At 46.2% G+C, this 23,826-nt stretch overlaps 12 protein-coding genes across 12 annotated transcripts; 4 read left to right on the top strand and 8 right to left on the bottom strand.

Moving 5' to 3' along the window:
* Positions 1 to 24: 24 nt before the first annotated feature.
* On the top strand, positions 25 to 615 carry TIM22 (LALA0S12e03488g1_1; the record flags this gene model as incomplete). Its single annotated transcript, XM_022775057.1, has 1 exon — positions 25 to 615. The coding sequence occupies one exon, from the start codon at positions 25 to 27 to the stop codon at positions 613 to 615; it is 591 nt and encodes a 196-aa protein (XP_022630843.1).
* A 110-nt stretch (positions 616 to 725) lies between these two features.
* Positions 726 to 1,757, bottom strand: KAR1 (LALA0S12e03466g1_1; the record flags this gene model as incomplete). Its single annotated transcript, XM_022775056.1, has 1 exon — positions 726 to 1,757. One exon carries the CDS (start codon positions 1,755 to 1,757, stop codon positions 726 to 728), a length of 1,032 nt encoding a protein of 343 aa, XP_022630842.1.
* Positions 1,758 to 2,118: 361 nt separating this feature from the next.
* SRP1 (LALA0S12e03444g1_1) lies at positions 2,119 to 3,744 on the bottom strand (the record flags this gene model as incomplete). Its single annotated transcript, XM_022775054.1, has 1 exon — positions 2,119 to 3,744. The coding sequence occupies one exon, from the start codon at positions 3,742 to 3,744 to the stop codon at positions 2,119 to 2,121; it is 1,626 nt and encodes a 541-aa protein (XP_022630841.1).
* Positions 3,745 to 4,607: 863 nt separating this feature from the next.
* On the bottom strand, positions 4,608 to 5,183 carry LALA0_S12e03422g (LALA0S12e03422g1_1; the record flags this gene model as incomplete). The annotated part of the gene is made up of 1 exon (XM_022775053.1): positions 4,608 to 5,183. One exon carries the CDS (start codon positions 5,181 to 5,183, stop codon positions 4,608 to 4,610), a length of 576 nt encoding a protein of 191 aa, XP_022630840.1.
* Positions 5,184 to 6,896: 1,713 nt separating this feature from the next.
* Positions 6,897 to 8,042, bottom strand: LALA0_S12e03400g (LALA0S12e03400g1_1; the record flags this gene model as incomplete). The annotated part of the gene is made up of 1 exon (XM_022775052.1): positions 6,897 to 8,042. The coding sequence occupies one exon, from the start codon at positions 8,040 to 8,042 to the stop codon at positions 6,897 to 6,899; it is 1,146 nt and encodes a 381-aa protein (XP_022630839.1).
* A 735-nt stretch (positions 8,043 to 8,777) lies between these two features.
* Positions 8,778 to 9,939, bottom strand: DUG3 (LALA0S12e03378g1_1; the record flags this gene model as incomplete). The annotated part of the gene is made up of 2 exons (XM_022775051.1): positions 8,778 to 9,823; positions 9,915 to 9,939. The coding sequence occupies 2 exons, from the start codon at positions 9,937 to 9,939 to the stop codon at positions 8,778 to 8,780; spliced, it is 1,071 nt and encodes a 356-aa protein (XP_022630838.1).
* Positions 9,940 to 10,185: 246 nt separating this feature from the next.
* DTD1 (LALA0S12e03356g1_1) lies at positions 10,186 to 10,695 on the bottom strand (the record flags this gene model as incomplete). Its single annotated transcript, XM_022775050.1, has 2 exons — positions 10,186 to 10,573; positions 10,631 to 10,695. 2 exons carry the CDS (start codon positions 10,693 to 10,695, stop codon positions 10,186 to 10,188), a joined length of 453 nt encoding a protein of 150 aa, XP_022630837.1.
* Positions 10,696 to 10,892: 197 nt separating this feature from the next.
* Positions 10,893 to 14,069, bottom strand: CHS1 (LALA0S12e03334g1_1; the record flags this gene model as incomplete). Its single annotated transcript, XM_022775049.1, has 1 exon — positions 10,893 to 14,069. The coding sequence occupies one exon, from the start codon at positions 14,067 to 14,069 to the stop codon at positions 10,893 to 10,895; it is 3,177 nt and encodes a 1,058-aa protein (XP_022630836.1).
* A 298-nt stretch (positions 14,070 to 14,367) lies between these two features.
* LALA0_S12e03312g (LALA0S12e03312g1_1) lies at positions 14,368 to 15,903 on the bottom strand (the record flags this gene model as incomplete). The annotated part of the gene is made up of 1 exon (XM_022775048.1): positions 14,368 to 15,903. One exon carries the CDS (start codon positions 15,901 to 15,903, stop codon positions 14,368 to 14,370), a length of 1,536 nt encoding a protein of 511 aa, XP_022630835.1.
* A 178-nt stretch (positions 15,904 to 16,081) lies between these two features.
* CDC13 (LALA0S12e03290g1_1) lies at positions 16,082 to 18,784 on the top strand (the record flags this gene model as incomplete). Its single annotated transcript, XM_022775047.1, has 1 exon — positions 16,082 to 18,784. The coding sequence occupies one exon, from the start codon at positions 16,082 to 16,084 to the stop codon at positions 18,782 to 18,784; it is 2,703 nt and encodes a 900-aa protein (XP_022630834.1).
* Positions 18,785 to 19,609: 825 nt separating this feature from the next.
* On the top strand, positions 19,610 to 20,521 carry LALA0_S12e03268g (LALA0S12e03268g1_1; the record flags this gene model as incomplete). The annotated part of the gene is made up of 1 exon (XM_022775046.1): positions 19,610 to 20,521. The coding sequence occupies one exon, from the start codon at positions 19,610 to 19,612 to the stop codon at positions 20,519 to 20,521; it is 912 nt and encodes a 303-aa protein (XP_022630833.1).
* A 152-nt stretch (positions 20,522 to 20,673) lies between these two features.
* Positions 20,674 to 23,661, top strand: LALA0_S12e03246g (LALA0S12e03246g1_1; the record flags this gene model as incomplete). Its single annotated transcript, XM_022775045.1, has 1 exon — positions 20,674 to 23,661. The coding sequence occupies one exon, from the start codon at positions 20,674 to 20,676 to the stop codon at positions 23,659 to 23,661; it is 2,988 nt and encodes a 995-aa protein (XP_022630832.1).
* Positions 23,662 to 23,826: the final 165 nt, after the last annotated feature.

Raw genomic sequence — 23,826 nt, 5'->3', positions numbered from 1 at the left:
CTACACTCTCAAGGATTTTGAACGATGGTTTACCGTGGATTTGGCCTCGAGCAAGTGTCACCTCCGAGTAACAAGCCTTTCAATGAGATGACGCCCGAAGAACAAGGTGATAAGGGCGCTGAGATGATGATAAGCTTTATGACGTCTTGTCCCGGTAAATCTGCCATCAGTGGTGTTACGGGTTTCGCTCTTGGTGGTGTTTTTGGTCTTTTCATGGCTTCCATGGCTTACGACACTCCTCTGCACACACCCACTGTACCGGGATCAACCCAACTGCCCAACAGCTTACAGCATATCTCTGATCTACCATTCAAGCAACAGGTTAAGCTGCAGTTTGCAGACATGGGAAAAAGAGCTTATTCCAGCGCGAAGAACTTCGGTTACATCGGTATGATTTACTCTGGTGTCGAGTGTGCTATAGAGTCTCTGAGGGCCAAAAACGACATCTACAATGGTGTTGGTGCTGGTTGCCTCACTGGTGGTGGTCTCGCTTATAAAAGTGGTCCGACAGCAGCTTTGGTTGGTTGTGCAGGTTTCGCAGCATTTTCCACTGCCATCGACCTGTACATGCGACAGGAGCACACTACACCTCCCAAAAACGACTTTGATGAGTGAATAGCCATCAAGGTTTCTTTACAACAAACAGAAACTAGCTCGAAGCCCCTGTAGATAGAAATGCCTTCCGCCTTGTATATTACACCTTCCCGGTCCTCTAACTTTGTATACTACACATTGCTCAGAAATACATTGAGCAAAACTAGAATTATAATACAGGTAACCCATGCTACCGCCTCAAGTTTACCGTTATTTTGGCTTCTCTCATCCAGAATGGTCATAATCTGATCCAGCTTTTCAGTGTTGGTTCGAAGGTTTTCATTGATTGTCTCGAAGTGCTCTTCATCAACCACGAGTTTAGAAGGGTCTGCTGCCGCTCCATCATTCGCTCTATCCTCATCGTCACCCAACAGTCCCGCAAGTGACATTTCTGAGTCGGAAGCGTGCATCCTAATGCTACCGTGATCTGACGGTGAACGGATTCGGTCCTGTAACGTTGTCCAATCCGGCCGCTTTTCGGAACTGGACAAGATACGTTTCCAGCGAGGTTTGACTGCTTTCTTGTGTGATTCTGGATTTTCTTCATGGTTTTCAGACGAAGAGGACAGATATCCTAGCGGGAGAGGTTTGCCCAGTCTGGCTTTCAGTTCTTTGAAGCTTTCTCGAGACTTAGCAGACGTGGTAGACTCATTTTTTCCGATGTCAGAAGAAAAATGCCGATTTCGATTTTTGAAAAGGTGCAGGGCTTCCTCTCTTACTGGGATGTCGTTGCTCGGTGTTCTGGAGAATATTATACTTCTTCTGGATCGCAGTTTTGGTGTAAAATGCAGTTCCTGCTCCATTTCGTCCTTTGAACGTGGTCTCACCTCTGTAAATCTTGGCCTGAAAGGATTGAAACCGTCTTCTAATTTGATGGTGCTGAATTCAGGTGCTTCAATGTTGTTGGTGGGCCTTTTATCCAGAAACTCTTGCTGTCTGTAGTTCAGGTCAACAACCGGTTGGCTTTCTTGCAAATAGGGACCATCGTGTAAGTCAGAGACAACTGACGTAGAATTATCCGATATTATAGAGTCCCTATGCTTCTGTGAGTCCTGTTTATGACTTCGATTGTAGATTTCGTTGATTCTAGCGATTCGAGATTCACTTGCCAATCGGTTTTCATATGATGGAAGGTGGGACTGGTTGAGGTTTGAGGAATTCATTCATTCGAGGAAGAACTCAAAAGTATTAGAAAGTAGCGCTCAACACCAAGATTAAGATTAAGGCTTGATTATTGTTGTTGTTATTGTTGTCAAAAGTTGTGTTCAAGATTTCGAACTAGGTTCATCTATCATCAATCAATCAATGAACTTTGACCTGGTATAATTGAAGTCAATCAGCAAGAAGACTAGACATCAATTGAGGTGGCACTTGAGTTGCTACAAAATGCCGACTCGAAGTTGCAAATCTGAACAATTATAGAACTCCCAGAAAATTGTTTGGTGGTTTACCTGTCTTTATATAAAATTCGGAATTGGTGGTGTATAGCAGGATCGATATATTAGAGGTTAACAGCAGATAATATTAGTTGAAGTTGAACTGCTGGTTTACGTTGGAACCGAATCCAAAAGTGTTGCCTGCGCTCTGTGGAATCATGCTTTCGTCGAGAGCATCGTCGTCCTCACCAAAGTACTGTTCGATAATGTTGAATGCCTTTTCGTAAATTTTTTCGTTTTCATTTTGCTGACATTTGAAAATCTTCTCAACGCCGCCAGCACGCTCTATGTAGTCGGCGTTTTCGTTAATATGCAACCCACGAGCTTCTTTATCGGCTTCACCCATTTTCAATATGTTTTCCAAGGCGTCCAGCGTAACTTCGATGATTCTGTTATCGGCAATATCCAGCAAGTCGCACAAGGGCTTTATGCATCCTTGGGAAACAAGGTAATGAATAATGTCGGGCTTTTGCAATCCTCCAGAAGATGCATTAGAAATGGCCCAACAGGCCTCTTTTTTCGTCTTGTAGTCTGCAACGTCCAAAAGCTTGACCAATGGGGGTATCAAATTGGCGTCAATGGCAGCTTGAATCTGATCGGTATTGCCCGCTGTGATATTGGAAATTGTCCAGCACGCTTCTTTGCGAATGGATTCCTTCGTGGAGGTAAGCAAGTTCCTTAGTGCGCCCAAAACACCGCTATTAATAACCACTTGGGTTTGCAGGTCGTTTCCGGTCACAATGTTACCAACAGCTCTCAGAGCTGGTGTTTGAACCAGTGTGGATTGATGGTTCAAGAGTTCCACCAGTCTCTTGGGAATTCTGGCATCGATGACCGCTTGAATGTTGTTGGCGGGCCCATCGGAGAGATACGAGATGGCCCAACTGGCGTCCACGAGCGTTTCTGTGTCCATGGAATAGATGAGCTTCGCAAGAGTGGGCAGCGATTGGGAGACAACGGACCAGTCTGGTTGTGGTTTTTTACCTCTGCACAAGTTGGATAAAGTCCAAGTTGCGGTTCTAATCAGCGAGGTTTTGCTCAGATCGAAAAGCGACAGAATAGGTTGCATTGCACCGCAGCTCAAAACATAGTCTCTGTAGCCTGTGGAGTCACCAGCCACGTTACCCAGTGCCCAAATTGCTTGTTCTTTGACCTCTACGGATCCCGAGTACAGCAACTGGATGAAAAGAGGCACGGCTCCAGCTTCCACCACTATTTTTGTCTGGTCCGAAGAGCCGGACGCGATGTTTGTAAGAGCCCAAGCAGCTTCCAACTGCAACATTTCTGGCTGATTTTCGTTCATGAAATTAACCAAATTAGGCACCACACCAGATTGAATCACCGTATCGATCGGTGGCCGGTGTTCACGCGACAAAATTTGGCGAAACTTGACCGTTGCGTTGAGTTGTTCTTGCAAATCCGCGGAGTTGATCTGCTGAATCATTTGAGGTAATTCCTGCTGTAGCTGTGTGTAAAACTGTTGGTCTGCAGAGCTGGTAGCCTCGTCTTCATCCTCAGACTCCGCTCCGCCGGCTGGTGCATTGAAATTTCTTCTTTTAGCCAATGCTTCGTCTCTTTTGGCCTTTCTTAGCTCTACTTGTTGCGTATCTCTGCGACGACGTAACTCATCGGCAGAGAACCGTCCTTTATTTTTGAAGTTGGTGCGTCTGTATTCCGGGACAAACTTGTTGGAGGATGATGAATCGCCGTCCATTGTGTTGATGATGATAGTGGTAGACTCGAATGAAGGTCTGAACGGGGTCTTTACAATCTATGTTTAAGTTCGATATTGTAGAAGGATAGGTTTGAATGTTGCAATTTTACAAAATTTTCGTTCATTATGGGAAAGATCATTATGGACGGGTGTGTCGTTGGGATGCCAGATATTCATCAAAGACAGACAATCATCATAACAAGAAAGCCATTTAAATGTGGGGAAGTAACGGTCTAATAAGGTCTGTATTACGAACTATCGACCTTTTACGTTTAGTTGCAATTTTTAGAAGTATTTTGGTGTAATTTGGTGTTTTTTTGGTGGTTTTTGAGTGGACTTCTCGATTCTCTAGGTTAATGAAATATATTCTACATGGATGTGGAACCTACAGTTGTTCATACTTTTCTACTCCTGATATCAAGGCTTAACCTCACCATCATCCAGCACCACTGTAGCAGTACTAAATTGTTCACCGTCCTTTCGAGGACAGCTCTTGGATCTTAGAGGCTTCGATACACATCTATTAGAGATATAAGGATATAAAAGTTTTGGAGGGAATCTAGGACGGAAGGACAAGCACTGGCAAACACACTGGTCGACACACACCTTTAAACACGCAGTGGAAATGGAGGCGCTCATCAACGTGCAACACACACGCACATTGATTCGCACACACACAAAAACACACACACACACACACACACACACACACAAACACACGCACACACACACGCACACAAAGTTTCAACTATGGTAATACCAATGCGCAGAAAAATCACACACATTTTCCGCGCAAGGCATTACAAATCACACTTTGAGTATTGGCACGCGCTAGTAATTTTTAATCTTAATTGGCTTGCCCTTCACAATAGCATGAGGGCACCAAGAACAGCGGCGGAACCGCCGGTCAAACCCATCAACTTTTGGGCACCGTCGAAGCCGGCTGGAGCAGCGTTCGCAGTGGCAGCCTTCTCGTAAACGGTCGAGGTAGGGTTGTGGGTCTTGTTGAACTTTCCGTACTTGTGGGTACCAGTAGTCTTTGGCTCCTGAGAACGGTGCGTCTTGTTGAACTTTCCGTACTTGTGGGTACCAGTGGTCTTTGGCTCCTGGGAACGGTGAGTCTTGTTGAACTTGCCGTACTTATGGGTACCAGTAGACTTTGGCTCCTGAGAACGATGGGTCTTGTTGAACTTACCGTACTTGTGAGTTCCAGTAGACTTTGGCTCCTGAGAACGATGGGTCTTGTTGAACTTACCGTACTTGTGGGTACCAGTGTTCTTTGGCTCCTCAGAACGGTGAGTCTTGTTGAACTTGCCGTACTTGTGGGTTCCGTGGGTCGTCGTCACAGTGGTAGTGTGGTAGTCGCTGGCCTCAGCAGCAGCAACAACAGACGACAGCACAGTCAAGGCCCCAAAGGCCAATCCCGCAGTAACCTTCATGTTTTCAAGAAAAAAACTCCTTTTTCACACAACGAGGCAAGCAAAGAAGGTTGAAATTTGGAATACAAACGAAGATACAATCGTGGGTTTTTAACAGCTACTCAGTAAGTAGCTTTGCTCCGTAATGATTTTTCTCTATCGTATAGGTGTGTAAAATATCAGCTCAAAGAGTGTGGTCTTTCAGCTGTGTTGTACCTTTTTTTTGTCCTTCCCGGCCTATTTTCCTGAAAAACTGGCTGCCAGGAACAATAACTTCTTTGTTTTTCATTCCAAAAACATGCTCCTTTTAAAGAAGCGACATTTTCAATCTCGGTTCAACACGGATATCACTATCCGCAGAATTTTTGCAGTTTTGTCGCCGTCGGTCGCGGAGAGAGAAATTCCCTCTTGGTAGAAGTAATCACTCACGCCGTGTTCACGCTTTCTTACTAAATATTTTTAAACCAACCAGAGCCGTTTTTTTTTTTTTTTTTTTGTCTATCCCAGCTGCTACTACCGTGGCGTGGCGCACACATGTGAGTATTGTTGACATTCCAAAGGGTACACACGCATGGGTATGTTGTTAAACCAAGTGCGGATATTTTCGTTTGCGGGACTCAAATAGTCCACAACGTACCTTGCCTAGTAGTTTACGCAGATGACAATGTCTGGCATGGTAACACGGTAATATTAGCATCCGTCCTTATCTGCTGGTTGTCAGTAACTGGAACGAGATGATGAAAAATACTCGAAGAGTTAGGAAAAAGAACAACAACCCCGGAAGGTCGGGATTTGCAACGAAGGGAGCCTTGTCTTGGGTTGAGGGTAAATGGCTCTAGACGCCTTAAAAGACTCTCTCATTGCAAGCCTTGGGTATCTGGCTTCGTTTGTAATGACCCGTAAAGATGCGTTCAGTAAGAGGGAGAGAGTAGTGTAAGATGACTGGTCTTGGGATTTGAGAATGTAATGGCCTGACTTGTGTAGATTCACCCCGTTATTTTTGTCAATCTCAGTTTGTCGATTTCAATCGCAACTAACGATGTCAAATTCGTAAGCTGCTCTCACACACGAGTAGTGTTTTCTTAACACACTATCATAACATGATTGCAATCAGGTAGTTCGCCCGATCACAACGGGAAAGATGAACGTAGCACTTCTCACAAAACGTTTTATGGTGACTCATCAAGTCCTCCCATATCCAACAACAGCCTAAAAATGCGGGCTAAGTTTTTGTCCATTTACAACTCCATGTACATTCAAAAAGAACCCCTCTTCAGCTCATCAATGTCGGCTACCTCTGCCTCCAGCCCCTTTCTCAAATTTCGAACTCTCTCCACTTCCAAAAGTGACACGTAAAGGATCAAGTTACTTAGCCGCCAAGCTCTCGAACTTATATACCTCTTTCACACATCACTACATACGAAACACAGAGTCATATACACCCTTCATCTTCAATACGTCGTCATATAGCATTATTACGAACTTTAACGATACTCACCTACATAGTGCGCTCACTAATACTGGCAAACCACTCTCGTACGTTTTTTTTACAGAAGCTTACCTGAGAAACTGGATTCCAGTTCTTGAGTTGTAAATCGTAGTAGTAGTGCACCTAAACTTGTTAGAAGCGGTTGTCGTCAAATTGTTATGTCTTATTAGATGGAAAATTGTCATTTTAGCCTCTGTAGCTTTTCGAGGAAACATCTTTTTGTTCCTAAACACACGCGAGCACGGCTAAATACGGTTAGCAGTGGTCGTGGCCGCGTTGGGGGCCGCGTTGGGGGAAGGATCCGTGACAATCGGTTCATGTGTGGCATAGGTGGTATTATGCGTTGCATTGGTATTAGCAGCACCAGTGGCTGCGGAATTAGCGTTATAGGTAGGGTTATTGACCCCTGGTTCCAGATCAGTGGCTCCAGACACATTACGTCTGTGGTCAGAGTCCACCATTTTGTCGTGGTGTGCACCGTTATAGGTGGAATCGCCCGTAGAGAAAGTGTGCTGGTCCTGACCCACGCCTGCTCCTGCACCCGTGTTGTTGCCACCTCTGTTGTTTGCCAAGGCCTCCGCATCGTTGCGGTTGGCGTCGCTGACTCTTAGACCGGTCCAAGGGTTGAGTTTCAATCCAGAGTTGGAGTAGGGCGTCCATAAAGCCTTGGAACCTCCGCCTCTGTAGGTGAGGGGCTTCATTACGAGCAACCCTATCAAAATGCTGCTAATCGCAAACAAGATAAACGCCAACCCTGCGAAGGCAATAGACGCCTGGGAGCTGTGGCATGCCCGGGTGTGCGGATTAGTGGTGTATTTCGACGTGTAAGGGTCGTACATCCCACCAGAGTTGGTGAAGTCTCCAAAGGACCCATATTTGGGCTGGTAGCTGCTGTTGGTACTAAGACCGCAAGATCTGGAACCGTGTGCCTTGGCCAGCACGATAAACGCCACAAGCCACAAGAGGGTCACAATCAACTCCATGATTAAGTATAGTCCCGGTATCAAAAAACGGTGCAAAGCGGGACCCAGTATCGATAGCATCAATAAGTAAAACGTCGAAATGGCACCAACAGCCAAGCCGTAATTGGTCTTTTTGCTGCCATGGTAATTGTAACTTTTCATAGCGTACGCCAAGAGCCCCAAGACAATCACACTACAGGCAAACTGCCAGAAACGTAGTGAGATCAACATAAAGTCCGTCACTGCAAGACCAAAAATGGCAATTCCCTTTTTCGTTTTGCGTTTTTCGCCTTCGTTTGCAAACGCACCGCTTCCGCTACCACCTCCATGCCCAGTTTCGTAATTGTCATTGTGTGCAGCAGGGACAACCGGGCCTCCAGCAGCCGTGCCACCAACTTCGTTTCGATAGTTATTATCTGTCGCTGACATTCTTATTCAGTCGTTGGTCAACAGTCCTAGTGTAAAAAAGGAAAATTGTGTAAAACTCCGGAACACTTTAAAGTTCCGATATTCAAATACCCAACATCGATGCAACGTCTTAGAAGTAGTCTTATATACGTCAAAACCGCCAGTCCCTTAACTTCCCCCCATTTGGTCCAGCCTCCTCAGGTCTCCCCTGACACCGAACGACAGCAATCCTTGCAAAAATTGACTGGACCAAATTTATCGACCTCAAAATCCAGGTCCCCCATTTTTGCGTTAATTAATGCGTTGAAGAATGTACTAGTCCTTTTTCATATATCGCAGTGGTTGTTCTTGTTGCTTGCAGCCGTTTTCCTGTGTGCAGCCGTCTGAAAAACTGACACCATCCTTGTTTGTCTTACTCAGCGGCTCAGTTGGATCCGGAAACGAAAACGGAGAACTGTGTGGAAAAGCCGGAAACTCAGGAGTCTAGCAGCAAGGCAAATATCGCAGCAGATAAAACGTTATAGGGTGAACAAAACGGTTTATGTTTTGCTCATCGCATGTTTGAGGGATCAGTCGCAATTTAAATTGTCTTGATGAATAATTGTCACATGACCTATCGATTGCCAAGGCTTAGGTAAGCTGTCAGTCAAGTTGACTGAGGAGATTGTTTGTCTGGCCCATCTATAATAAAAGTTAGTAGTGAGTGCACCTGCCAGATGAGAGATGGAACAAAGTTTCTCCAGTTGCCGCTCTAAATCACGCGCCAACTGCAGAAGTGTGCGGTCTAGAACGTCCTTCTCTCTCCAACGGTGGCACGTTCCGCTCCAAGGGTTTCGAAAGCGGCACAGAGCCCATAAGACCCTTTCTTTCTGCGAGTGATGAGCTGCGAATGTATAATGGGTCTTCTTGGTAGTATTCGTCAACGATAGGGTGCAGTAGAACAGTTTGATTCTTGATGGTGAGTACGCTATTGGTTGGCACAGTAGTCCAGTCACCACGTTCGAATGTGAGAGGCTCAGACGCTACCATGATAACGTCCTGGTTTCTATCCAGACGTTCCATGCGATATTCGCCCGGCGCAGATTCGACGAAGCGTGACCCGCAACTAAAGTGTAGAGACGCAGCTTCGTCGGTCTTGGACGTCACATACCGCGAAACAACGACGCTGGCCCCGTCGGTAACGGCAAAATTCAATATGGAAGGCTCTGCGCAGGGATCCGACGCATTGGCCTCACGGGTCCAGTCCTTTATGTACTCAATCGTCTGCATCATACATTTGCGTAGCGTAGCATGTCCAAAATCGCCCCGTTTGTCAGAAGTGTTGCAGCCCATCTTGTGCAGAGTGTCAAGGAACAGCGCAAATGCACACTCGGAATCGGTGCTGCCCTGGATTAAGTTGAAGTACTCGTCGTCCAAATGAGCCAGAAACCGTCTCTTGATCTTGCGAAAGTTGGAAATCCCGCCGTTGTGCATGAAGGTGATGCGGTGGTACGTGAACGGATGGCAGTTAGTCTCGGAGAGCACACCGTATGTCGAGGCCCGAACATGCGCAAAAACTAGCGCAGATTTGGTCTTCTCGGCAAGCACATCTAGATTTTGGTTATTCCAGGCAGGTGTGATGGCTTTGAAAATGCAGGGCCCATCTTCTTCGAGTTCTTCGTCTGCAGAGTAGTATGCCAATCCAAACCCATCACCATTAATAGGTCTTCTGGTATCAAGCCGCAGCCGACTGTCAAACGACTGCTTGATGATCGAATGCGCAGGCCGAGTCAAAAGGTGTGATAAACGCACCGGTTCTTTGCCTGTAAACACAATCTAAAGTTAGTGATTCTGCATAGCGAAATATACTATCAAAAAGTCACCCAAATGGCTTTGAATACCGCTAAAACATACCTTTGAAAATTAAAAAACGACACATAGTATTCGGAATTTCTCAATGCTACAAGTACCACGCAATGAGAGCCGCGTTAGATGATTTGAAACGCTGTTATGTTGTGTCTTTATAGTCAAAAGTCCGTTCTTTGAAGTAAGTTATTTCAAGTCTTACGAGATCTAATATATCGTAAAAAAGTGGTATCTTCAGAGATAAGCTACGAAGGACAACACATGACGGCGATAGCAGGTCTATGAAAAACCTTTCTCCAAAGATCAGAGCTTTTTAGCTCTAATCCTTCGTGTCTAAAATAAGTGTCACTGGTCCCTCGTTGACCAGCTCGCAACTCATCATGGCACCAAAAACTCCATCTTTGACGTTTTCCTGGCCCAATTCTTGACGCAATAGGCCTAGAAACTTGTCGTAGAGCTCCTTGGCCAAATGTCCCTTTTGGGCTTGGTGGAAGTCCGGCTTGGTGCCCTTTTTCGTCTGTCCCAGCAGCGTAAACTGCGAAATTGACAAAATCTGACCATTCACTTCACGTATGTTTTTTTTCCATCCGTAGCCTTCGTTGTCATCGAAAGCACGCAGTGAGACCACTTTTCTGGAAAGCTTCTCGATATCCTGGTCACCGTCGTCGACGGAAATACCCACCAGGAGCATGAAGCCGGTGTTGATGCTATTTTGGTAAGTTAGCGTGACGTTTATTGAGCAGGTCTATGGAATATTGACATACGCAGACACGATTTGAGAATCAACTGTAACAGAAGCACGACTGACTTTTTGGAGCACAATCTTCATGACTGATGGCGTTTGTGTGTTTATACGTCTTTTCTCTACAGTTGGTACTTCTCGAGCTTGGCGGACAATCAGCCTTGAAAACGAATATAATGGCAGTAAAAGAGACCCATGTGACGGGGACGGACAAAGTCTTTGGTGGGGACTTCATAAGCCAGCCTCGTTTGCATCGAGTCAGCGCTCGTACCTTTAACCACCATTCATGACCGAGACCTGAGGCGATGGATAAATCTCTTCGTGAGGTACACGCAACACCCAATGAAACGGAATGCGGCCATGAAGGCCACGACCCACAGAATGACGGAGAAATATATCGTAGACCGCTGAGGCAGAATCGACACAGTGGTTTGTGTAGCCGTGCTGGAATTGTTCAATGATTCGTACTGTCCAATTCCACCTGTTTCGAGTACAACGGCCACAATGATGAAATTTGAAATGACCCAGAGGATGATCACGACGGACCGCACCATAGCGTAGTAACTAGTCTTTTTCTCCTCTAATGAAAGCTCATCATCTTTTTCTTCGGCAGCAGGTGTTTTCAACACCTCGCAGTGCTTAAGGTAATTATCATCGATTTCTTTTGCAGACACCGGAATTTCCAATTTAACTGTACCGTCTTCCTTAGAATGGATTTTGCCGAGCGGCTTCGCAGCGAAACCTTTTGTACCCCACGAAATATCGTGAACGTTGCAAAAAGCGTAAATGTTCAGCACATTGATGTACGAAGGGCTCAAAAGCAGATATTGCATAAAACTTGTGAACATATGCGTTGGGTGCAAGTACACCAAGGAGCTCAGTAAATAAAGGCAATAAGTCGACCCCATCGATATTATTAGGTCCCTGAAAGTCTCCTGTCGGATTAAGCTCCGGAATGTGACGTTTCCAGCATCAATTATATTGCGAATCGAGTGCACACTCATGAAAATGGCGCAGAATATCATGTACACCATGAGGACGGCAAAGAAAATGAACGTTGACAGATAGAACTTGGAAGTGCCCTTGGGTTTATTTCCGAGAGAGAGAATAAAGGTTATTAGCACAGAGACACCGTAAAGCCAGAGAAATATCACGGACAAAACTCGAAAGACCTTATGGTCATTATATGACACGGCAATGGACATGGTTAGTATTCTGAAAACCAAAAAGAATGAGCTCAAAGAGAACCATGACACCAAACTAGTTAGTGCAAGGTAAATGAATTGCAGGTTGAGCATGAATTTTCTGCCCACAGAGTGACCGCTGCTCCAAATCTTGTAAAAGTGAATGAAAGAGTACAGTGCCGCAAAGAAAGATCCATTCATCCATCTTCTTCTCTGCAGGATGAACTCTGGTATTTTTTCAGGAACATCTGTGGATCCATAAGAACTCTTTGAGTATTTCAAGATCCAATTGCTGTCTTTCTTCGTCACAATCTCGAAACACAGGATACGATCCTCAGCAAGATACATGTTGGAAATAAAAACCCTTGCATTCAAATCGTCTCCCATGAAATATTTACGCAATGGCTCCCCTCGTATCGCTTCGAACCGGTACGCAGAAAATGCGCCCGGTAGCACAGTGATAAAACCGAAATTGGATTCTGTAGTCTTATCCAAAATATTTGAAAGTTTGTACTCAAAGTTTTGCGAAGCTACAAGAGGATTCAAAAGCTTTCTGAAACCTTTGCCCAGATCCGTCTTGATTTCTCCGCATGCTCCACCCACCTGAGGATTTTTAAATTCACGCCATAGTTCGTAAATAGAGTCCTTGCCGGGCATTGTCCCTGCATCCAAAAGATTGACGACATTGGGCTGCAAAACTTCCCCAAACGCCTCTAGAGCCCAACGATGGGAATTGATTTTCTTTTGGTTATTTTCTTTCAGACAAAACAACAATTGGATGGGTACAGTATTTACACCACAATCAAGTTCGACCTTGCCATCTTTGACGCTTCGAATGTTGACTTTAGAAGTGTGCTCATAAACGTGCGCAATCACCTTCTTGTCGTTGATTTCGCCCTTTGCGAAGCCATCTTGATAACAACCTAGGGCACTCATAAGAGCTAAAGAGCGTTCATGAATCTTAGATCGCCCATCTGAAACAACACAAACCACAATTTTTTTCCACGCATCAGAGCCCCAAGTTGACGAATTTTTCTTCTTTGTGAAATGACGTATGTTGTCCATAACGCCTTTGAGCGTTCTTCCCAACAAGACGTCATCTTCGTTGTACATGGTTATCACTATCATTAGTTCCGTACGCCGAGGTTGCCCGTACTTGAGTTGGCGAAGCGTGAAATTATTCGGTTGAAACATCAGCGGTTCGCACGTTACAGCTTGATATCTCATGAATTTGAATTCATTTGAAAGCTTATTCTCGTCGTCCACAGCTCTCACATATTGCGCTATGAGGTTTTCACTGATGGGACAATCGAAGACGAAATTGCCCATGCTCAACTTGAATTTCCGCACTGTTGTGTGTGTCCTTTCTGGCCCATGGGCCCTGTCATGGGAGCCATTACTACCCATTTTCTCACCGCGACTGTTCAGCACGATGTCTTCGTCTTCTTCATCGCCCTGTTCTCTGGACACCGCAAGTTTCGAAAGCGTATTGGCGTCCGCATTGTCGTACGAATAGTCGGCCAAATCTCTGCTTCTTCTCTCGTCGTAGCCTATTAATGAGCTAGCTCCGTCCGAATACACTTCTTGGTCGGCGTAGTCGTTGAGATCAAAAGTACTGGCATATGGGTTGGCCATTTGGTTATTATTGCCGTAAAATGTGTTGATCTGATAGTCATCGCCAGTTTGATCGATGTAGTCTGTAGGGTCTTCAGGATCGTATTTGTAGTAATCTGTTGGCTGGTTGAGATCTGAACCAAATGCGGCGGAATTTGATACCGGAGGTGGTCTGCGTTGTTGGAGATGGTGATGGTTCAAAATCGGCATAGTATCTGGTGGGAATGACTCGTCGTTGCTGATCTGAGCGCTGGAATCTGAATTCCTAGGTTCGTAGTCCATGGCATAAAGCTGATCGTTGCTTGCTATGGCAGTACTCGATGGCATCGGTATGACATTATCGTGAGCCAGGGGAATGGGCTGTGCAGCATGATACACGTTGATCGTAGGAACGTTGTATTGTTGCGTATAATTCGCGTTTTGCATCCGGTAAGATTCGTGAGCATCGTGGGAGTTATCGTGATACTCTTCGAACTCGCCAGTATGCGCTGGTTGTGTGTTTTGCGCGTACTGCTGCGGATATTGTTGGAAGAACTCTCCATATTGTTGTCTGTTTTCGTGATCTTCTGGATGTCCATCTTCGCTCACATTGGGCTCCATTACTGTGTTTTGGCTGCTATCAGCATGTGCGTAGCCATTTCCATATTGGTAACGGTAATCCATAAATTCTAAAGTTCTTGACGGATGGTTTTATAGCTGTTGAAGTCCTCCAAAACCCGAAACTGTTTGACCTCTGTTTCGCGTATTTTATATATATTCAGATCTCAAAATCAATACAGGATCTAACGTCTTAGGCGATCGATCCAAATATAGCTTTGGTGTCGATGATAAGTGATGATGATGAGATAATGTGACGTTCAAATCAAGTGGTAGAGTCAGGTATAAGTTTTATACTTGGATGGTAGCGGCACGCGGTCAGATCGATTAACTCTCCATGGGTGTAGCACTGATTTGCATCTGTTTAGTGAAAGCTGTAATTTGTAGCGTAAAATGGATGGTTTTGAGCAAGTTCTGAGATGGTTTCTGTGGTTTTATGAGACTCGATGAACTCTAGACGATCTTCAGCTTGCTTGTAAATATAGTTTCGCTTGAGTTTGTCCGAGATGTACTCACGAAAGCCGCAAGATTGCTGGGATATGGCCTTAGCATTCTTGAGCAGGACTTGGGCGTTTTTTAGTAACACTGCTGCAGTCTTGGCAGCGTTGGGGTCTGAACTACCATCATAGCTTGTGCTGGTGTCTGTAGAAGAGGTCTTGATCATGTACCGGAAAAGCTCATTATCGGAACGGTTTATTAGGACGTCACAAAGATGGAAAACGGTGGGACTCAGCTCGTTTTCAATGTGCTTAAGACGACCACTCGTGATGTCCTGCCGCTTTGCAGCAAGTTGAGAATCTACAATTCTCAAAACTCGTCCGATTTCCGTGTATATGGCCCATAGTTGCGAATTGGCAGTGCCCCGGGAAGGCTGTCCAGCCAAGTGCAGCACATCCACTGCGATAAGCAGCCTGCCCGTGTCTTCGTTGGGAAGATCTGCGATAAGGGTCTTCAAACCTTCAAACCCATCGTCAGTGGCAATCCTGAGTGCTTCAATGGACCATATCGCGAGCTTCAGCTCCCCGGTGTCAGCAGACTCTTCATGAATGTGGGTCGTGTTTGCCAAGAAATTGTCCAGCTGCGATTTGTACTCTTGAGCATTGTTGCTAAGCCAGTCGGCTTGCACAGCGTTTAGAGTATCCAGCGTCCCGCTGCTAGACTCGATGAACAGCTCCAAAACGGCGGCTATACAACGATAGCTTACTGCCAGCGTGTCGATTAGCGTCCAGACTGTAATTTCATCCTGCATTTCCACAGCTTCGGGCTCCTGGTCGCGCTCCTGGTCGGGTCCCTTGGCGGTATCTTCGTATGACTCGACATTGGAGAGTCCATCGGCATTGGCCACATCCCAAGTTTCGAGTTCCTGAACGTGCAGCTCAATGAGTTTTTGGCTAAGCGTCCTAAACTTCTCAAAAACGTGCAAAACTTCTTGACCAGGTACAGTTTCGAAGTTTTCGATTCGACTATAATAACAGGTCAAAAGGTTGAAATGCAAGTCCCAGGAACATATGTCTCCGAACTTGGCAAATGCAAGTTCGAAACGTTCGGTAATGGATCCTAGTGGCTGGAATAGAACAGTCAGGTCACCAAGATCGCTCAGATTGACGTATTGGAGAATATTGATGTGTCCATCATTAGCAATGAAATCCGTATGCATCTTCAACAGCAGTCTAGTTTGATTATAATAGATGTGGCAGCTCCCACTCAACGTGGCCTCTGCAGCATTGAGACCCCTCTCGTATGATTCGAATGCCAATAGGTACTGCCGGATGGTCTTTTTGATATCAGATAATGCCCATCTTTCAGCTTGCTCTTCCTTTGCAACTGCGTCATCGTAAAAGTCGTCTTGTGTAACTAACACCTTCTTTTGTGGCCCATTAGATCTGGATAATCCAAACATTGTGAATCGGACAGATTTGTCGATAAGAGGCCACTGATACTGTCCAGGTATCTTTCACGAATGAATTCAAAGGTTCTCGTCGTACTAGTTTACGACAATATAACGTCTATCGAACATCTTTAACTTTTGAGAATGTCAACAGTCAAGTAAAAAGAGTTATCAGGGCTGAAAGTGAGGCATGAGCGACGCGCTGGCTAATGAATACGTGTTTGTCAAGAGTCCAGGAGAGCTTTCGAGCCTCCTCTCGGGGGACACAATGGTGAATCGCGGTATACAATTTGTATCTGTATTAACAGACATTGATTTTGATCCTCAGACCAAATGCCATCTATACTTCAAAAACTTCCAGCATGGTGACACCGAAGAACCTGATTACACTTGTCGAATCATATGCAATACGACTGCGACTTTGAATCTCACTCGAATGACCCTTTCGTTGTTCTCTCAACAATTTGATCTTGAATTCCCGGAGAATGAGGCTGAGACACAATTCAACCTTGAGCATATACATTTGGATAAACTGTGCTTTGTACTTTGTAAAGGTGCATTGGTAGGCCGTGGCAGCAGCTATGGTATTTTTTTGAAGGGACTGCGTCCCATCGATCTGAACACTACGCTGTTTGCTGCTCGAGATAACGATATGGGCACTGCTGTATATGAGGCTACAAAAACAATCTTCGATAACCTGGTGAAACTCAACCGTAATTCGAAAGCCCAATTCAAATTTGTGAAATTGTCAAATCTAACTAATGAAATGCTGCGCTACTTCCAAGCCCGCCAAGAATCCATACAATTGATAAACACGAAAAATCCTATGTATGGGGCCGCGAGATTCAACAACGATCACGATTCCGTGAACGACTTTGATTCCCAGGTTCCAGACACTGACCCAGATTTCAACTCATATGCACATTGGAGCCAGCCAAGCAATGCAGTTCCAGCGGGTGGAACTCAAGGTGATTCTCTCACAAACGACAGAATCGAACACTCGGGAAGTTCGGGATTCCATTCCACAGTTTCAAGCGCCATGGGTACGGCAGAAAGTGGAGCAGTTTCACAGCTGCGGGCTCTAGAAGCTAGGCCAAAGACTATACATCTTGCTAACACCAATTACGCACAAACGGGGAAAAATATCCAAGCGGAAGCCCCAATTCAGCAATCCAGTCTGTCATCTACGAGCTCTGTGACTTCTTTTGATACTGGAGAAAATCTGGAGGCAGAAAAAAAACAACCTCCACCCAAAAAACAGCGAGTTTCGGGTGCTTTGGAACACAACATCAAAGCCTTGAATTCTTCGATTGCGAGTGCATGCACAGATGAAATTTTGAAATTACAAGTTAGGGTAGCGGGTATACGCGTCCATCATGGCTCGACTGGTCCTAGCGCGGTGCTTCTTTGTCAGCCCGGTGATCAAGAACTAACGGCGGATTCCGAGCTTCTGTGCGTAAATGTCAATTGCGTAGAGATTGAGGCCAACTCTGTTGATAATATAAAGTGCGGGTCAAAACTCCTCGATGCTGACAGTTCAGAATCCTTGATAGAACAGCTAAGAACTTACTGCAGAGAGGACAAGCTTACTATCGCGGCCAAAAAAGTTCCGCTGTTGCTTGGAAACGGTCATTTCACTTTCAAGCTGGCATTGAGATCCGTTAAGGCCGATGAAAGAATTGAAAAGCTGGTGTCCCCTCCTCCCACACCAGCGGCGAGTCAAGTCGTTGTTTCTAGCAATCATTCATCCCAGTATTCGCAGGAATCCAGAGATCCACTCACGACGTTTTCAGCCATTTCGCTTGCCGAGAAACGGGTTGAGTTTGTGAGGACTTTTGCGTTGCTGGTGAGTGCCAAAAGCGTTGGCAAGAAGATGACCAAATTCGCATTCACGGATTTTACGTCGCACCCAAGCAACACTCTTTCTGCTGCCGATGCCTTTATAGGGACGTACGCAGATCGGTTGCCACAGGACAAAGCGTTCCCGTTTGTGATCTACAACGATCACTTGGCACAATTCGACCGCTACGTTCGGGAGAAGATGGGCATTACTTACAAGGAACTATTTAACGTTTTTGACAACAATCTGACGCACCAGGGCATTGTGTGCCGGTTGGAACTGAAGGTCAAGCTGTACAATGGCGGGGTTGACGGGATTGTCCGCACGTGCGAGCCTATTTTGGCCCACGACCCAAATTTGCGGCCCGATGAGATCCAGTTTCTAAGGTCTTTTTATACCAGAAGCATTGCACACATCCCACAATCGCTGCTGGTCCAGAGATTCGACCAATATGCGATGTTCTTCCCTATAACCAAATTCAACGGTTTGGTCGTTATCGACGAAAATGCTCATCACAACCCTCATCACCATCAGCAACGACAGGATCCATCACTATCGATGCAAGTTCAAGTGTGGGAGCCACCGAATTTGAGCGGTATTACGGCCAACTTGAAGGTCACAGATGATGTTGAGCTTCCGGTATTGGCCACCATGAACAACGTTAGTGGTGATGCTAACGACGACGACGAGAACGATGTCCTTGCCGTTTTCGAGGTGCACGCCAAGGTCGTGCACGTGCTGCAAGCACCGGAATGTTTAGTTTTCCATCTCACCAACGATTACCTCACCCAGGACATGCTGGACTCGCACCGTTTGCTGCGAGTGGAGATTCCGGGTGCTCACAACATTGCGAATTTCTACGGCGGGGCCCAGACTCGGGCGAGTGAAAATGAACTTTCAGGTCTTGTAGCCGGTGGTGATCAGCGATTAACATTCCGTCTGTCGCCTTTCAAGGCTCCTGTGAGTAGCTCTCGAAACGTACGAATCTGGTGTCCTATAGAGTGTTCGATCTACGAATTGCAAGCCGAAATGCATGTCAAGCAAGAGGAATAAATTTGAAATGAGCAAGAGAAAATGGAAGACAAACGAGAGATTGGCAAAAGGACTTGAATGTGAAGCAAGAGAACCGAAGTTTACGTTAGCAGGCAGAATTGCAGGCAGTATTGCATGTAAAGCAAGAAAAAGAATTTTACCCCAGCTTAGAGACAACACAACCCAACACAACGCAGCTTAAAGCATTCCTAGTCCAAAGCCTTCTGAATCACAGCCTTCTAATTCAGCCTCCCCACCCTCGTATCCTTGCCTATGTCTCCTCCCATGTCTCCCACCCACGTCTCCCACACACGTCTTTGTTCTGTTATGTGTCAAGAGCAATCCATGAAAGCCGCGTCACTATATGACAAAATGATCACCCACCCTACACTTAAAAAAAGGGTCCAGGAGTCCAGAACCTTTGATGCCATGGTCCGGGGAAATTGGAGAGGAGAGGCAGTAGTAGCGGCACGAAAGCAATAGCCAGTCTTCAAGGACCATACAGCGAGATACAGGGGTTGGAGACAGACAAACAACGGGCCCAACAATGAACGAGCCAATCACATACTGTCTCGCATTAAAGCAAAGATGAAAAACAGGTTACACAAAAACAGGTTACACAAAAACGCCAAATTGTAAAAAAAATTGGGGTTAGGGGAGCCTTGTGTTTTGATTTGGTAATTAAAGCGCTGGGGGTAAAAAAAGTATAAAGGGGAGGCACTTCTGAAGAAACTGTCATTACGGCTCTGCTATTGTTGATGACACTTTGTTGGTAGAAAATCAAACAAGAAAAAGGAAACAAAACAAAAAAAGATATCGTAGCTTCTTCTTAAACACTCAACACAAATGCGTTTGAAACAGTCTGTTACCATTGTGTTCTTCACATTGTTGCTAGGAGCAGGACTGCTGTCATTTTTTGTGATTTTATCTGGGGCCCGGAATTCGGGCGTTCTTAAAGACTTTTACTGGCTGGAGGCTGACACTTCGGGCTTGGGGAGTGCCCCGGGCACGACCAGGTGGTTCAATTACGATTGGTGCGGGCTCGAAAATGGGGCGTTGCAAAACTGCTCCGGCAAAAAACCAGCGTCTCCGTTCTCGCCCAAGGACAATTTCGGCGCCAGTGACAGTCTGCCAGCTCCTTTTGCCAACCACCGCAACACCTACTACTATCTGTCGCGGGTGGCTTGGGCCATGCTGCTGGTGGGACTCGTGTACGTGGTTTTGGCGGTGATTCCGGTGGCTGTCACGATTTTCTCCACGTCGCTAGTGAACGCGTGGCTGGCCGTTTTGGCACTGTGGCTGGCGTGGTTCTTTGTAACGCTGGCGGCTTGTCTGTACACGGGCTGCTACGTCAAGGGCCGCAATGTGTTTCACGATGCCCAACGGTCGGCAAAACTGGGACGTAAGAATTTCGCCTTTATTTGGACTAGTGTAGCCCTGTTGTTGGTGTGTGCTATTTGGTCGTCGATCGTGGCGTCATTTTTCAGTGCGCGTCGTCTGTCCCATTCGCGTCAGCGTCGTCATTACGATACCCTGGAACCCGGGTTCTCCGATGACACTTATGGAAACGGCGACAAAACCACTATGGAGACCCGTGACGATCGAGGCGCTTCTCGCGGGTCGGGAAACGTCAAGTTTTGGAAAATGCGAGTCAAGCATGACACCAACGGCAACCAACGACAAGTGCCACAACAACAACAGCAGCCGGTCGCGGCTACCGAATATGACTCTGAAGGCGTGCCTGTAATACGCGCTTGATTCTCTTCTCCCCTTCCCACCTCTCACACCACTAATCCCAGATAATTCACCACTATGATGATGCAATCAGCAATCCTTCATTTCAAACAAAAAGTACCTAGCAGTAATTCATGTTTATTGTTACTAACTATCAAGTCACCGACAGGACCCTTATGAATCTCACCCACATGGGAGATGAAGAAGAGGCGACCACTGCATCTGCTTCCAAAGATGAAACCCATAAACTTGCAGAGCCTAAACCAACATCGTCTTCTCATTACAACGAGTCAGAGCTTCACTCTAATAACCCATTCAAGTCGGACACGGAAACCCACGGAACTGACAAGTTTAACGAATCGTCTACTCAAGCTAATTTAAGCGGTCAACAGGGAGATTACATCTTTGATGCTTCACAGGGTCGCAAAAACCCAATCGAGGATGTTGAAAAACTCGAATCTTCTGGCCTTGGCGGTAGAGGAAATGAAAACGTCAAACAATCCCAGGACCCAGCATTTCATCAACATGGCGAGTACGATCAGCACCACCATCAAGGTGAAGACATGGAAACTCCGCCAGGTAAAGGCTTTGAGGCGCGCAATGCGCACACTTTCAGTACCACGCTACCAGTGGGCGCACAGTTACCTTCTCAAGGAGAGAGCTTACCTGCTACGTCTGCTCCAGAGATCGAGCAGCACAAGAGGGGTATTTTTGGAAGGAGAAATTCCAAGAGTGCAGCTACGGAATCAGCCGGCCACGTATCAAAAGAAAAGGCGGACACGAATTCTAGTTCTTCTGTCCTAGACCCTCTTGGATTGAGAAATAAATTCAGTGAGCAGAAAAAGCATTTTGGCAGGAAGAATTCTGCTGACCATGATGCAGCTGCTGTTGGTGAAAGCACCAACGAACACAAGAAGCATTTTGGCAGGAAGAATTCTGCAGGTCATGATACTCCTGTTTTGGGTGAAACCATCAAGACATCACCCAAAGATTCTCACCAATCTTTTTACCAAGGGAAGGGAAGCAACTTGCAGTCTCGTAGTATCAACTCTGATGAGGGAAAACGTTCTGAGAATTTGACAGGTAGTATTGGTGAGGTTTATCAAGGCCCAGGGGTAAAGAATAAGTACGAAAATGTCAAGAGTCCCACTGAAACCATGGCCAACAGGCCGCTAGTTCCTGGGGTTGAGTCTAAATCCAGGCACGATCAGAAGCCAAAGGATGATCGCATTCATGTCCCCGGTGAATTCATTGACAGCGCATACACCACTGGCCAAAGTGACAAGGCGGTTCCGGCTTTTGAATCGGAAACCAAAGCCGGTGAAACCCCAAAAAATGCAAACGTTCATGTTTCCAAAGACATTACTGCTGCCCCTCCATCAGGTGCTTATGGATACTATGGTGAAGGGCGTGATTTTGCGAAGGAGAGAGGTTTGTCTGAAGATCTCGGCCACGAAAATCGTGAAGATTTGAGATCAACTGAGCGCCATGGCACAGCTCAAGGTACGTTGGATCCTAAAAAAAGTGACACTGAGCTTGCTGGGAAGATTGCGCCGTTATTCGATGCTTTAGCATCAGGAGGCCGCGGTCCCTCAGAGGAAAGCTACGCAGGTGCAGAACGCGATACCAATCGCGAAGAGCTCAAATTAGGCCACGAACATCACGAAAAGGCTCCAGACGACACTTTGAATCCCAAAGCACAAGGCAAGCATCATCATGCTGCTCATGGAGGAAATAGCTCACATCATACTGGAGACATTGAGGCGGCTACTGCTGCAGCTACCGCTGCATACGGAGCTCAGAGTGCACAAGATTCCAGAAATGTCGAACCATCCTCCAGGACCTATGGCGGCAACATTGAGACATCGCCCGCTATCCATGGTGATAAGCACACGCAGCATACCGGCAACATTGGGCCGGCTGCCGCCACTAAGGACGAAAGTAATTTGAGAGACCATGGGAACGTGAGAGAATTTACTTCTACTCGTGGTGGTCACTCACCGGAACATGCAGAAACCGTCGAACCTGACACTACTTCTCAGGGTGGAAAGGGCATTTGGGTTGCTGGTCACAAGTTCCCACTTGGTGGTGATGGTGGCAACAGACAACAATTTCCCATTGAGAAAGACAGCAGATCAACTGGTCAGGGCCTAGAATCTCATACCGACAAAGATAGCAAAGGGCAAAGTCGTCATCAGGACAAAGATTTTGGAGCAGTCGGCCAACATGCTAATGTGGCAGCAGACATTCCCCAACAACAAATGGTGTTATCACAAGACGAAGAAGAAGGATTCGAAGCGTATCACCCATCAGGTTTGGGTTCAGACCAGCGAGACCCGACATCCACTGACAATGAAAGACGGAGATCTTCACTTGCTGAAAGTACAGATTCTAGTGGAAACCGCACAAGAGCCAAGAGCAGAAGTATGAGCCTAGGCAATGCTCCGTTTGCTGCCTTAGGCAGGACTGTTTCTGGAAAATCGCACGGCCATGGGCAGGAGCATCATGATCAGGGCGAAGCGCTTCGTGAGGAGGATAGTTCGAAGGATACTAGCGAGTTTTCGAAACTTTCCACTACATTCAAAGATGCTTGGGGTGCTATGACCGGTAGACGCAGGAGTAGCCACGCTGATGCTGGAAGGCCCACCGACCCACACGAGACAGAAAGTCGTGACACCATGAGTCGCGGTGAGAAAAATGCACCATCGGAGGCAAAGGGCAAGCATCACGTTGGGATTACAAGTGCTGAAGAGTACAAGATCAAGCACTACAATGAACTGCAGAAACCCAACGTCGATCCAGAATGGGCCCAGAACGAAGATGCTTATGCGCGTCAGATTGGTAACAAACCCAGCCTTGTTGATCCATCAGAATTGACCTATGGAGCCGTGGGAAGAAGAAAGTCATCCGTCACTGATAATAATCCGTCCTACACGTCTCAAGGTCCTCAAAGTAGACGTAATGTATCTGTGGGATCTGAAGCAGGCGGAGATCAAATGACGGACCCTTCGCAAATTCCAATCGAGGAAGAGGCAACGTCGGCCCACGATCGTACGCCTCGTAATGCCAACTTTGTTGAGGCGAAAGCAGAACAAATTGACGATCGTATCAAGAACCAAACTCATGATCGACCATCAAATGCGGCTGCAGCTTATTCTAAATAAGTTTAAAGACGTTAGAAACACGAAGCCGGCAGGGTTTCCTATATTTACGACATTATGAACACTTTTCATAACTTTATAGTTGTACTTTGAATTGAATAACTCACGAAAGAGCGGTAAAGACTAGCGGTAAAGACTAGCTGAAGTAATAAGTATTGCGACAATCGT

The sequence above is a fragment of the Lachancea lanzarotensis genome, scaffold LALA0S12 (genome assembly GCF_000938715.1).
Source record: "Lachancea lanzarotensis genome assembly LALA0, scaffold LALA0S12, whole genome shotgun sequence".
Taxonomy (NCBI): Eukaryota; Fungi; Ascomycota; class Saccharomycetes; order Saccharomycetales; family Saccharomycetaceae; genus Lachancea; species Lachancea lanzarotensis.
This window is presented reverse-complemented; position numbering and strand designations above follow the sequence as displayed.